General features: G+C 54.6%; 1 protein-coding gene across 19 annotated transcripts in view; it reads right to left on the bottom strand.

Moving 5' to 3' along the window:
• CCDC57 (coiled-coil domain containing 57) overlaps positions 1-14,331 on the bottom strand; it is a 107,898-nt gene that overhangs the window by 44,343 nt on the left and 49,224 nt on the right. For 9 of the 19 annotated variants that reach the window (XM_033846793.2, XM_073798286.1, XM_073798284.1 and 6 more), the window contains 2 exons: positions 13,370-13,636; positions 7,941-8,127 (listed from right to left, as the gene is read on the bottom strand). In XM_033846793.2, the coding sequence (XP_033702684.1) occupies positions 7,941-8,127; positions 13,370-13,636 (454 nt within the window). Of the gene's footprint in view, positions 1-1,955; positions 4,640-4,939; positions 5,312-7,940; positions 8,168-13,369; positions 13,637-14,331 lie in introns of those variants that run through there. The other 10 variants (XM_073798291.1, XM_073798292.1, XM_073798293.1 and 7 more) reach the window with 10 other exon arrangements.

Raw genomic sequence — 14,331 nt, 5'->3', positions numbered from 1 at the left:
CCAATAAAGATGTTAAAAAAAAAAAAAAAGAAAGAAACAATGGGGACTTCCCTGGTGGCTCAGTGGTTAAGAATCCATCTGCCAATGCAGGGGACACGGGTTCGAGCCCTGGTCTGGGATGATCCCACATGCTGCGGAACAACTAAGCCGTGTGCCACAACTACTGAGCCTGCACTCTAGAGCCCACCAGCCACAACTACTGAGCCCCTGTGCCACAACTACTGAAGCCCGTGGGCCTAGAGCCCGTGCTCTGCAACAGAGAAGCCACTGCGATGAGAAGCCCGCGCACCACAACGAAGAGTAGCCGCCACTCACCACAACTAGAGAAAGCCCGCACGCAGCAACGAAGACCCAACGCAGCCAAAAATAAATAAATTTATTAAAAAAAAAAATGGCTGAGAATTTTAAAGAATTGGGAAAAAAAAACACAAAACCAACCAACCACAAGTCTTAAGATTTAAAAAACATACTGATTCCAGAGCAGGTTAAATTAAAGCAGAGCAACTCTCATGTAGACACAGGATGGTAAAACAGGAGCACAAACGGATTAGATGAAAAAAATCTGAGAGCAGCCAGAGAGGAAAGGGAGGCCACCCACCAGGAAGGGGCTTGTACTAATGCTGGCTTCTCAGAAGACAGCAGGGTATTGTTTTTATTTATTTTTTGCTACGTTGGGTCTTCGTTGCTGCGTGCGGGCTTTCTCTCATTGTGGCAAGCGGGTCTACTCTTGGTTGCAGTGCGCGGGCTTCTTACTGCAGTGTCTTCTCTTGCATTGGAGCACGGGCTCTAGGCGCACGGGCTCAGTAGTTGTGGTGCACAGACTTCGTTGCTCCGCGGCATGTGGGATCTTCCCGGACCAGGGCTCGAACCCGTGTCCCCTGCATTGGCAGGTGGATTCTTTTTTCTTATTTATTTTATTTATTAATTTTTGGCTGCATTGGGTCTTCGTTGCTACGTGCAGCCTTTCTCTAGTTGCAGCGAGTGGGGCTACTCTTCGTTGCAGTGCGTGGGCTTCTCCTTGCGGTGGCTTCTCTTGTTGCCGAGCACAGGCTCTAGGCGCGTGGGCTTCAGTAGTTGTGGCTCGTGGGCTCTAGAGCACAGGCTCAGTAGTTGTGGTACACGGGCTTAGTTGCTCTGCAGCATGTGGGATCTTCCCAGACCAGGGCTCGAACCCGTGTCCCCCGCATTGGCAGGTGGATTCTTAACCACTGCGCCACCAGGGAAGTTGCTATTGTCTTTGAAAAAGTTGTAAGAAAATGCTAATCAGAGGTCTCTTTCCAGCTACACCATCGTTCTAGAAAGTGGTCAAAATAAAATCATTTTATGAAGACAAAGAGTTTATTGCCCACAGGCTCTTCTTGAAGGAAAGACTAGATCCCTGAATGTCAGTTCCTTTCCCTCCCAGGCCCTCAGAAGAGATGTGTGAAATTGTGCATGACCCAGGGCTCCCGAGGGTCCTAGAGAAGCAGAGTGTGGCAGGTTGCTGCCAGCGAGGGGCAAACATGCCAAGAGTTCATAAAATGTGACTGAAATCACTGCTTCTAAATTAATATCATTTACAGTAGGATTGGAGATCCTTATGTATGATCATAATTAATTAAATGTAAAGAGGTATTTTACTATTTATGTAAGTGTGCCCAATAAACAGCATTGGGTCAGCCAGCTAACCACTTAGGAAAAGATAAAGATAAATCCCTAATTTGTTCTTTCCTTTTACTAAATCATTTCTAGATGAATCAAAAATTCAGCAAGAAGAAAGTTGGGGGAAGGGACAAAAGAAATTCAGCAGGAAAACTACATGATAATGAGATACAAATGGCCAAAACACACACACACACAGAAATGTAAAGAAATACAAATTAAAACAATGAACTATTTTTACCTAACTAAATTGGCAAAAAACATTTTCTAATGTTTTTAGTTTCTGTGAAGCTGTGGTCAAGTAGGCATTTTACTGTTGTAAAAATGCCTGAGATGCGCTTGGGTGGGGGGTAGGGGTGGACTGGGGGCACGACCATGCCCTCCTGCGAGGCTGGCTACAGCATGACTGCCGAGCCGCAGGACAGACATGTGATTCCAGCGTGGAGTCTCCTCCCAGCGGGGCCAGCGAGGGAATGAGTGCAGACCGAGGCGGGGGCCACGTGGAGTTCCAACGTGAGGGTGCGTGTGACAGTGTGAACACACACCCCGACAGACAGACAGATAGGCGCCAAAATGCGGATGAGTTCTAGTCAGTAATTTGTGCTTTCCAGTATAAGTTAACAATTTCTCAGCATTCATTTGTATTTTTATAGTGAGCAAACAGCCTTTCATAATCAGAATAAAAAGAGAGCTTTTAAGAAGTGCTGGCTATGGGACTTCCCTGGTGGTGCAGTGGTTAAGAATCTGCCTGCCAATGCAGGGGACATGGGTTCGAGCCCTGGTCCGGGAAGATCCCACATGCCGCGGAGCAACTACACCCATGCGCCACAACTACTGAGCTTGCACTCTAGAGCCCACAAGCCACAGCTACTGAGCCTGCGAGCCGCAACTACTGAAGCCCGCGCGCCTAGAGCCCATGCTCCGCAACAAGAGAAGCCACCACAATGAGAAGCCCACGCACCACAAAGAAGAATAGCCCCTGCTCACTGAAACTAGAGAAAGCCCGCGTGCAGCAACAAAGACCCAACACAGCCAAAAAAATAAAATAATAATAATAATAAATAAATAAAAAGAAATGCTGGCTATCAAAGGCTATATACTGTGTGATTCCAACTGTATGACATTCTGGAAAAGGCTAAACTATGGAGACAGTGAAAAGATGAGTGGTTGTCAGAAGTCAGGAGGAAGGGAGGATGACCAGTGGAGCACAGAGGCTCCAAACCCACAGAACACACACCACCAAGGTGAACCTGATGTAAACTACGGACTCTGGGTGACGCTGTGTCAAAGTAGTTTCACTGATTACGACAAATGTACCATCTAGAGTGGATGTGGATTATGAGGGAGGAGTGCGTGTGCGGGGTCAGGGAGTGTACAGGAAATCTGTGTCTTCTGCTCAGTTTTGCTGTGAACCTAAAACTACCCCCCAAATAAAGTCTTTCAAAACTGTTAGATGTTAAGATTCTTAGAAACAACACTTTAAGGAATCCTAGCTGTATACTATAGATTAGGAAAACATCATGTGCAGTTCCAATTTCTGGCAAAAGCTGAACTGGCAGCAGGAGGAAGAACAGAGTAGGAGAGAGGTGGGCCAAGCTGAAGTCCACTCAGTTTGGCTGCATGACCGGCCCTTTTCTGGCCCTCCACCGTGCAGGCCTGCTCAGGCTGTGCTGGCATCCATCATGGTCCTGGCCTCACCCACAGCAGATGGTGTAATGGCCTCTCAGAAGTGAGGGGTGAGCACTCAGAGCTGGGCTGACAGGAGTGCAAACGGGGATGGGGCACCTGGGGACAGGTGACTCCCCAGCACGGCCACCCACCCACTTGCCTGGAGAAGAGGTGGGGGAGTGAAGGGCTGAATCAAGGGCCGCCTGGGCAGCTCTGGGCCACACGCCCAACCACGCGAGTCTGCCTGTCTGTAAATGCGGATCCGAAGGCCCGGACCTGAGAGGGAGGGACGTGGCTGGCACAGGAGCCTGACCCCAGGCCGTGGAGGATGCAGGATGAAGCCAGGGCCAGTGAAGGGGCTGCTCTGCTAGCTCCCTGCGGGGATGAGGTCCCTTCCCAGAGGCACACAGGCGAGGACAAGCCTTGGGGCAGGGGCAGGTGTACCCTGGGGTCGACCCTGCCTGGTGGCGCTGAAACCAGAGGGAGCCAGAGTGGGTGTGGCTCTGCCTTGGCTGTACGGTCTCACATTTTCAATATTGTCAAGTGATGATAAGATACTTCTGTCACAGCTGGTCATTCTGTACCACTTAATGATCGCAGTCACATGACTGATGACCCTGGTAAATCATCTTTGTAAAAAAATGCAGACAGACCAGTCTTGTTCACAGCCTTTGCTATCCCCCAAATGTGGGAGAGTAGAAACCTACCATCGCACGGTGTTGGGGGAGGGTGGCCTTCCCAAAAGGGAACCAACGGAGTATGCTGGACATTCTTACAAACCACCAGTGACAGAGAAGTTCACAGAGCAAACCCCAAACCCTTCACCCATCTCTTCTCACTCCGCTATCCTCCTCAAAGCGCTGGATGTGCTTCCTTCCAGTCCGCCCTGTATGTGCACGTGTGCACACACACGCTTTGTATGTTCACCTGGGGCTCCAAGCACACTGTTCGGCGGGCTGCTCCTCTCACAGGCTGACGCGTCTGGGCTGGCACACACAGTGTGTGGTCAGTGGGCCGAGCTGGTCCTTACAGTGTCCAGGCCCGCGAGGAAAGGACACAAAGTGAGAATACGTGTTAGGACGTCAGGGGCTTTGAAGTAATTTGGAAGGGCCACATTTTTATTGTACTTGACAAAAGAATCATCCACAGTGGACTGGAGCTGAATGCGGAAAGCAGGCTGTCTGTCCCTCTTGTTTGAGAAGCGCTGTGCGGAGATGGCGCCTGCTGGGGATGCGGGCGCCCCTTCGTTCTCTTGAGGGCTGAGCAGCATCCAAGTTCCGACTCCGATGTCCCACGGATGAACACCTGGACCTTCCCAATAACGTTCTTACTGTAATAAAAACGCTGTCAAAAATATCCTTGTATGGGCTTCCCTGGTGGCGCAGTGGTTGAGAGTCTGCCTGCTGATGCAGGGAACACAGGTTCGTGCCCCAGTCCGGGAAGATCCCACATGCCGCGGAGCAGCTGGGCCCGTGAGCCATGGCCGCTGAGCCTGCGCATCTGGAGCCTGTGCTCCGCAACGGGAGAGGCCACAACAGTGAGAGGCCCACGCACCACAAAAAAAAAAAAAAAAAAAAAAATATATATATATATATATATATATATATAAATATAAATATATATATACATATATCCTTATATGTACATCTTTTTCAGATCTGTGAGAAAATCTTTTAAAAGAATCTCTAGGGGAAGAGTAGCTTATTCAAAGGGTACGAACATTAAAAAATTTGAGAGATGCAGCCAAATTGCCCTCCAAAAAGGCTTCACCAGGGAAGGTTCCCGCGGAGGCAGGGTGTCCCTCACACTCTCCTGGACAATGAGGGTGGGACTTTTTAGTCTGGGCGTAAACTTGATGCTGACTTACTTGCCCGCCTCAGACTCCTGCAGAGGCGCGTGGCGTCCATACCCTTGTCAGTTCTGTGGATTTTCTCCTGTACGTGCCATCCAGCATTTTGCCTGTGATCTACAGATGCCCATTTTGGGTACTCATTCGTTTTACCTGTCAGGTATGTTGCAAACATTTCCCGAGTCTGTTATTTGTCTTTTATCTTTGCTTACAATGTCTTTTCCTTAGAGATATACTAAGATGTAATGAGGGACTTCCCTGGTGGCACAGTGGTTAAGAATCCGCCTGCCAATGCAGGGGACACGGTTTAAGCCCTGGCCCAGGAACATCCCACATGCCACGGAGCAACTAAGCCTGAGTGCCACAACTACTGAGCCTGCACTCTAGAGACCGTGAGCCACAACTACTGAGCCCGCGTGCCACAACTACTGAAGCCCGCACGCCTAGAGTCTGTGCTCCGCAACAAGAGAAGCCACTGCAATGAGAAGCCCACACATCGCAACGAAGAGTAGCCCCCGCTCGCTGCAACTATAGAAAGCCTGTGCACAGCAATGAAGACCAAACGCAGCCAAAAAAATAAAAAATAAATTAAAAAAAAAGATGTAATGACATCAAATCTGTTGATTTTTGACTTTTCCATGTCTATGTGGTTTTAAACTTTTTAAGGGGAGCCTTCCTCATGCTTGGGATTGTTGCAAAGATGCACTGAGTCAATATGTGCATAGCCAATGGGCGAAGGGCAGTTGGAGCTGAATGCCACATCTCTGCACATATGGAAGTCTTAGAAAATGAAGGAGGTAACAAGCACAGATGCAGAAGAAAGTAGAGAGTTATGGGCCACTATGTGCCACTCTACGGTAGTACTTTAAAGGCTAGGAACTCTGGATAGATTTCCAGCAAAATGTAAACGTACAAAATTGATCCAGGAAGAGGCAGAAAATCCATACAGGCAAATCACCAGAGAAGAAAATGAAAGGTGGTTAAAAGTCTACCACTAATGAAAACACCAGGCATGGAAAGTTCTATTGCTGAGGTCGCTCCAACTTTCAGAGAAGGCTGCAAACTTGGTCACTAGGGATTTGCGGCTTTCTCTGACACTGGGAGGCACAGGGAGCAGGCCTGGGGAGAGGAGTTCAGTCAGATTGGGGCCTGGCAATGGAGGGTCTGCACCGATCAGGGGCTCCTCTACTGGATGGATGGGCGATGGATGGATGGATGGGTGGGTGGGTGGATGGGTGGGTAGGTAGGTGGATGACTCAAATATTTGGCCATGAGGCCAGCTGATTACAGGAAGCCACAATGAGGAGGAAAGAAAAGTTCACTGGGATAAAAGGTCAGAGGGAGGCATGGCTGTGATCAAAAAGGTCTGGGGCCTCAAGGGCTGGGAGAGGGAACCCTGGCAGTGGCAGGGCTTGGCACGGAGGCCAAGGTTAAGGGGCAGGAAGGTTCAGATGTGGGAGGGAATGGGGTAGAATTAAGAAATGGAGCCCTTGGGGCTTCCCTGGTGGCGCAGTGGTTGAGATGCAGGGGACACGGGTTCATGACGCAGTCTGGGAAGATCCCACATGCCGCGGAGCGGCTGGTCTCATGAGCCTCCTGGGCTGGGCTCAGCCTGCCACTGAGCCTGTGCATCCGGACCCTGTGCTCCGCAACGGGAGAGGCCACAACGGGAGAGGCCGCGTACCGCAAAAAAAAAAAAAAAAAAAAAAAAAAAAAAGCTACTATTATCGTACACACAGCTCAGTGCTACGAAGAGACCGGGGATGGATGTTCCGCCCGACCTCCTTCCCCTTCAGTGGGAACTGCTTTCTGGGCACTGCAGTGCTTGGGGGTGAGGAGGACCCTTGAGGGAAGCCAAGACTCTAGTTAGCCAAGAGGAAGCATTCTGCAGACACCCCATGGCTCCGAGCTCCTTAGAGGCACACTGGGGTGCTCTGCTTCCAGTAGGAAACACAAGCCTGGAGCCTTGCTCCTCAAGGAGGTGAGCTGTCATGGAGAGAGGGGATGGCTTAGTTTCAAGTCGACAACAGGGTAGAATCCCAAAGCTCCCAGACTCTGGGATCATCACAGTGACTCAAAGCTCTTGCTGGAAAAGGACAGACAAGCAGAAGCCACAGAAGTTGAGGGGTAAGCTGTGAGAAAGCGGCCTGTGCCCCAGCTGCAGGAAAACCGAGGGGCTTAAGGCAGAGGCAGCGCGAGCGCCACTCAGCCAGGCTGGGTGACCCGGGGGTGCTTGTGAGAACCGGATGGTGCCAAGGCGCCAGGAGAGGCCCAATGTGTGGTGGCTCTGGTGGGTTCCATGGGCCCCTTTCTCAGGAACCAGCAACCAAGACCCCCACGGGCAGCCTGGGTGTCTGCGGCCCACAGTCCCGGCCTCTCGGCTGCACCGCATACACTGTCGCCTTTATCTCGAGGAAGCCGAGGCCCGAGCCGGCCTGGGAACCCGGCAGCCTTTGCCGTCACCACAAAGCCGCATAGAAACACCAGCTGCTTTGCTAACCTGCGGTATTTTTCTCACAGATGCTGCCAGAGGAGTGGGTTCACGGAACTCCCACTGCAGAGATGAAGCCAAGCTCTGTGCCTGACTCCTGACCTGGCCGCTCCACAGGGCGGCTCTGTTCTCCCTTCTAAACCCCCCCCCACCCCCCGCCCCGCCAGCCTGGCCGGCCCTCCTCCCTCTGGCCCTCTTCCGGTCCCCCCACCGCGGCTCTTCTGTTGCCAGCATCCCCAACCACACGGCGCAGGCGATGCTGGGCCGGTTGGGGGGGGGGGGGTGACCCACCAGTGAGGTGGCCCAGCTCTGCACGCAGCCGGTTCCCCAGCTCCAGGAGCTGCTCCTTCTCCAGGTGCAGCCGCAGGATTTTCCTGGCTGCCTCCTTGAGCTTCCTCTGGAGTCGGGGCACAGACAGGGCCTGAGGGGGCTGTGCCTCCTCGTCCTCGGTCCCTGCGGGTCCTCCACGTGCCGGGCCCTGTGAACAAATCCACACAGCAGAGGCCATCAGAGGAGTCCTGGAGGGGAACGGGAAGTGGGAGTGAGGGTGCGGATGGTGGGTGCCACCGCCCGAACGACTGTCCCAGAACCCACATCGCTGGGTGACGTCCCTCCACCATGATGCATCCATGCCCACCTTCTCTCTCAGGGGGGCGGGGTTGGGCTGGGGGTGTGCTCTGAATGAAGGCCCTCCAGGCTCCCAGGCCAAGGCCTGCCTGCACTTGGTGACTCTGTGCCCTGCCCCAATGCCTTTGTCTTTCCAGTGACAGTGAGGAGCCAGCTGGCACCCAGGCCTGGGCTCCCTCCAAAGGTGCCCCCGGGACCCAGGAGGGCTACACGTGTGATCCGACCCCCTTCGAGGGCCCCATGGTCACCGGCTGGGTGCCTGCTGGCCGCCTGGTGTGGAAGGGGGCTGGCAGAGACCCAAAAGGTGGCCTGGAACGGGAACCCAGCCTCCATTACTCTCTTCCCCTTGCCCTGGATGTCTGCACTGCTGGGCCCCTCTGCCCTGGGCCCTTCTCCAACGCCTCCCCTGCCTTCATTCACTCAGTACCTTGCCTTCCCTGCCTCCTCTCTGGCTCCATCGTCCATACTCCCATCTCAGTCATTTCTCTACCTGCCATTCAGACTCCCCTCCACCACCTGCAGGCCGGCCCAGGTTTCCCACCATCCTGACCCGGACAAAGGTGCCAGAGAGAAAGCAAAGGAGGCCAAGGGAGGGAGCAGTGGCTGCCTGGGGCCTCCGCTTCTGGGCCTGGAGGCTGCCTTGGGCCAACACCCGAGGTCTGAACCCCGTTGCTCGGGCAGCACCACGCGGCCCTACATCCTACCACTGTCCCAGTCTGGACTCACGCACAGATGTGTGCTCCCACCCAGAGGGGTATTTGGAATGGGGTGGGTGTGGGGAAAGGAGAAAGGGAAAAAGGAGAATGTGTGTGGCTGCCTCTGTTCCAGGCAGGGGCCCAGGAGGAGCCAGTGGCGTCCAAGGCCCCAAAGGAGGCAGGTGGCCTACTTAGGCATGGCTGCTCCTCACACCTATGAAAAACCGCATTGTGCCGTCCCAGCCACTCGAGCTGGCGCCAGAACAAGGAATCTGCTCTACGTCCCTGGAAGAGACCAGCACGCCCTGTCCTGGCCCTGTTTCTTGGTGTGCCTTTCCAGGGCTGGCAAGCACCTGTGCCCTCCTGTGGCCTGGGAGCTACGGTGTTTGCACACCAGTGCCTCCAGCACATGCCTGACGTATTGGCATGAAGCGGGGCGTGGAGGTGATGCGGTAAAGCGACCATCAGAGAAAGGCCTCCGCCCCGCAGCCCCGGCTCGGGGTCTCTCGAGTGTACAGGACCAGGGCCGGTGGGGGGCTGTGTCTTGGAGACCTGTAGCATGGATTCACACACGGGGCTGCACAGGCCCCAGGCGGCTAACCCGACCCGTTGGGAAAGGTACACAACCTCCAGGGATGTAGCCCTGGGATTGGGGGACTGGCCAGGCCATTCTTTCTCCAGGCTTTGTCCTCTACAAGGATATGCTGTGGGATTCTCTTGTGTTATTTTAAGTAAGGAAAGAACAATCCAGAAAACAGAGACTGTGCAAAATTCAGAACACTTAGAGATTTAAAAATCTCTTCAAAAGCAGGACGCCACCCTGCAAAGATGGCCCTGGCCTGAGCTGAGGAACATGCTGCCTGAGGCGTGCCCTCAGGCGTGGCTGGGCCAGGGGATGGGGAGTCCTGATCTTGAGTGGCCCATGTTCTTGTCACACAGTGACCGCACGCGATGAGCGGGTGCTGCAGCTGGGCCCCACCTCTCTTAAGCTTAGTTCCTGGTAAGATGAAGCTTATTTTGATGACTCTAAAGTCTCACCCCACAATGACACAATGCTAATAATGACCTGAGATGCCCAGGAGCTTCTGCACTGCTGCGTTCAGGGCCCAAGGTCCCACCCCGTGATGGCCCCATCCACCTGCCCTCGCCTGCTCTGGTGCAGGTCCCAGCATCCTGGCCAGAACGGAAACATCCACGCAGCAGAGGGAAAGCTTGAGGCATCCTAATGACAACTCTGTTCCCAAGGGAAGGGAGTGCCTGGGCTCCTTGAAGAAGCCCTGCGGGGAGGCTGAGGCCCAGGGAGAGGCAGCGCGGGCTCCCTTGGGGCAGGTTCCCAAGCTTCCAGGCAGAGCCAGAGGGATCGCCAGCCAACACTGCCCCCCAGCGGTCCGAGGTGCCCGGTGGGGAGGCCTGGGGAAACCCAGCATCCGTCTGTTTGGGGCCTGGGCAGGGCAGCCTGCAGGAGGGAGGGGCCTGGGTGAGCCGAGAACCATGGAAGCGTGACAGTGCAGCCACCTGCCCCACAGGGTCTCCTGTGACTGCGGGGAGCTCCAGGGTCTGCAGGTCCCTCTGGGCTGGGGTGCTGGCTTTTGTGTGGCAGGGTCCCACCCCCACAGAGCAGCTGCAGGGACGGCCCGAGGCCCACGCCCCTGTCTCACTGCTGGTGGTTCCTCCCCTCTCCACACACATCTCTCTCTGAACCATCTGAGGGTGAGTTGGAGACATCGCACCCCTTTATGCCCCAATACTTCAGCTTGTACTTTCTGAAAACAAGGACATTCTCTTAATAACCAGTTATTAGAACCAGAAATGTCACAGGGACGTGGCATTATGACCTAGCGCACAGTCCACAGGCACCTCCACCAGCTGCCCAGAGGACGCCCTTTATGGCCTGTTCCTCCCGCCCGGGGCCGAGGACCCTGCATGGCTTCTGCATCCTGGGTCCCCTAAGACCCCAGCAGAATGTTCTCAACAGGACAAGCTGTGGGTTTAGTGGCCCTCGGTCTGGGTCTGTCCTTGGAGTCAGGAGGTCTTGTGCTTGGAGTCAGGAGCAAGGCTGTGTCCCTCTCCTGTCCGGAGGCTCGTGATGTCCGTCTGTCCCAGTGTTGGCAATGGGAGCTGATCTCTCGGAAGTGGCGTCCACTGGCTGCAGCACCAGAAAGTTACTGTTTTCCCTTTCCAATAAGAAGAACTTCTGGGGAGATTCCACACAAACAGCTTGTCCAGAATTTCAGCATCTGATGACACCCCCCGGCTGTGTCATTCCCTTCATGTCCTTGGTTGATGTTCTAAGTAAGGAAGGGTTTTCCTCTCTCCTTTCTTTCCTTGTCGGTTTATTTGCAGCAGAGTGAATGCGACTCCATTTTAGTAGGTAGATGATGACCCTGACTTCATGACTGACTGGCCTAGATCTGGTCAGTGGGAGCCCTTTATGATGGCTCCTGCATCCCTGTCATGTCTCCGTGGTGGAGTTGGCCACTTACCCTGGTTCCTCTCAGCAGAGCAGGAAGTTCGGGAATGCGATCTAGGCACTGGGTGCACTCACCCACCCTGGGGAGCCACTGCCCCTTGGCTCCTGGTGGACAGAGCCGGGGTATGTGCACACCTCTCTCTTTAAAGTAACCCACGAGTTTACTGTGGTGACTCCAACCCCAACCTGAGCCCCAGAGGCATCCTAGCCCTACCGACCACCTTCTTCCCCAGCCTCAGAAGCCTGGTGCCCACATCCTCTTCTCTGGGCACCCAACACAGCTGGGCAATTACGAGCAGAGCCTGGGTGGGCCTGGCCTGGGCAAAGGGTTTCCTGTGCCTCCAATTTCTCACCCTGGGAGTGATCTCACCAAGGTCACAGGATGCCTAGACCTGGAAGGAGGTGGGACCCTGATAGCCATGCAGAAACTAAGGCCCAGAGAGCTCACTCAACACCCACCTTGGGAGAGCGGCCTTGGGCCTCAAGTCGCTTCAGGTCCCAGGCTGTCTGCCAAGGGATTAAATACCTCGATTTTAACTTCCACTCATTTGCATGGTTTCTTCCCCCTTCACTCTAAACAAGGGGATCAGAGTTATACGAGGGCTGCTAACAGGAGAGCTGCAAGGGTCCCTGGGCTGCAGTGAGCCCCTGGCAGCACCTGGAACAGTCATGGCCATGGCGGGAGAGCAGACACATCACCAATGGCATTTGCTGCCCAGCTGGGCCTGGAGCCTCTGAACTTAACTCCTGGATTACAGGACTGTGGGGAGGTCTGGGGCTCTTGGGGACAGCATCCACCTACCGATGGCACAGAGGGTTCAGTATCCCACTTCTAGTGCCCCCTCGGGGCTCAGGCTCCCTCAGCTTCCCCCTCACCAGCCCATCTCCCTCTGCAGGCACTGCTCATATGTTCGCCCCTGCCAACGCACAGCTGGCCCCCCTCATGTTCCTTAAGCCAGATAGTGTCCTGGGTTGCATCTTCTCCATTCCAGGTCCTTCACAGTCCCCGACAGTAGGTCCTGGAGCCTGGTCTCTCTTGTGTCCTTAAGTATCACTCTCAAAACTTGGCCCATGTGATGAGAACCACTGGGGGGCATATGATCGATGCTACTTCTGCCTGAGGACTCTTGATGCCTTCCAGACATCATTTTACTGTCCTTAAAACCTTCTGCTTATGAATAGGTCACCATGTGCAACCACAGGTAACACAGGTAATCACAGGTCACCGCAGGTAATGCAGGTAATCACAGGTAACTGCAGGTCACCATCTGTGACTGCAAATAACCGTAGGTAACTGACAGGTCTCGGGAGGCATGTCACATGACGCCCTGTGAAGAAAGCCCATTTTTTGCAGCATCTCCATCACGGTGTTCAGGAAGCAGGAAGGTGGCCTGTCTGGCAGACATGTGGGGACAACGTGCTGCTGCAGAGCTCTTGCCCTGGCCTGGGACCTTGGCTTAAACCCAGCCATGGAACTGGAGGGCAACTGGGTGCCAAGGGCCTGACCAGGACCAGGACGCCAGGTGGCCTGGTGGCCCGTGCTCCGGACAGCATCTCAAACACTCTGAGAAGCTCATGAGAACCACAGGCTCCATCCCTGAGGGTCCTCTGGAAGGAGAACCCACCATGTTGCATCCATTTCAGGGCTTCCCAGGCCCTTGAATCACACAGTCAAGGACTCCTTTGTTAGAGGACACCAAACAGTCCTCTTCACGTGTGCAGCCTCCCTACATGCTTTTAAAGGGATCTCAGCGACCTGGAGGATGAGAGGCTTAGCAGCCCTTGACAGCGTCTGTGGAGAACAGCCCCGGCAGAGTCAGCCTAGTCAAGGAAGAAGAGGGAGGCCGGGGCGGGCGGGCCCCTCAATGGCCAAGACTGCACCCCAGACCAGTCCCGCACAGGACGCAGAGCACCCACAGGGCACCCACCTCTCCCCCGACAGCCTCGGTGTCTGAGGCGTGCGGTTGCTGCCTGCCTGAAGCACCCCCGCCTTCCTTCTGGGCTGACCTGAGATGCTTCTCAATCTCAGCCACCTGCTTCCGCAGCTGCAAAACCTCCAGGTGCACCTGGTCCAGCTCGTGGGGAAGCTCTCGCTGGATGGTGTCCATGTCCAGGGGTTCCCGCAGCACCTGGGAGGCCGTTTCAGAGACAATGTTAGGAAGGCGGCCAGCTCTGGGAAGGGGTCTGGAACAGATCTGCAGGGAGGACAGGGAAGCAAGAGAAGGGCAGCAGTAGATGGTAGAACGTCCAGAAAGATCAGAAGGACACATGCCGGTCAGCCTCCCCTCTCTGGCCGAATTCCATCACCCACAAGCCTGCAGTCCCACCGCCAAGCTGCTGCTCTTCCGGTCCCACCTAACCAGGCTCCCAGGCGGCTCCACTTGTCGCCCCCAGAGTGGGGATGCGGGCACCTGCAGCAGAGCCTACACTGGACCCAACGTTGGTTGGGGAGAGTCCCTGCACGGTGTCTGGACAGTGGGCCTTAAAACCTTCTTCCTGGGCCCTAGTCCCAGGTGGAGACAAAGGGCACGTAACTGCAGGCAGGGGTGGGGAGGTCCAAGCCTATCAAAAGGCAGAGGTGGATGAAGGCGTAGGAAGAGGCAGGAAGGGAAGTCCTGGCTGCACGAACAACCTGGGGCAGCTGCGGGGCGGCTAGGAGGTGCCCGAGTAGAGTCCTGGCCAGAGCTCCAGGGCCGCCCCGTCCTTCAGCTACCTCTCTCGACAACGTCTGCTCTCCCAACATAAGGAGGGGAAAAGGACAGGTAGAAAGACAGACACACCTCTCTACACCCTCAAATTGCCAATTTTACTCTCAGGAAGATAAAATATCTTCCTATTCGAGGGCCTCCTACAAAGAATTCATAATGAATATTTTATTCTATTTATTCAC

Source organism: Tursiops truncatus, chromosome 20 (genome assembly GCF_011762595.2).
Source record: "Tursiops truncatus isolate mTurTru1 chromosome 20, mTurTru1.mat.Y, whole genome shotgun sequence".
Classification (NCBI taxonomy): domain Eukaryota; kingdom Metazoa; phylum Chordata; class Mammalia; order Artiodactyla; family Delphinidae; genus Tursiops; species Tursiops truncatus.
The sequence above is the reverse complement of the archived record's forward strand: the minus strand, read 5'-3'. Positions and strand labels throughout refer to the sequence as shown.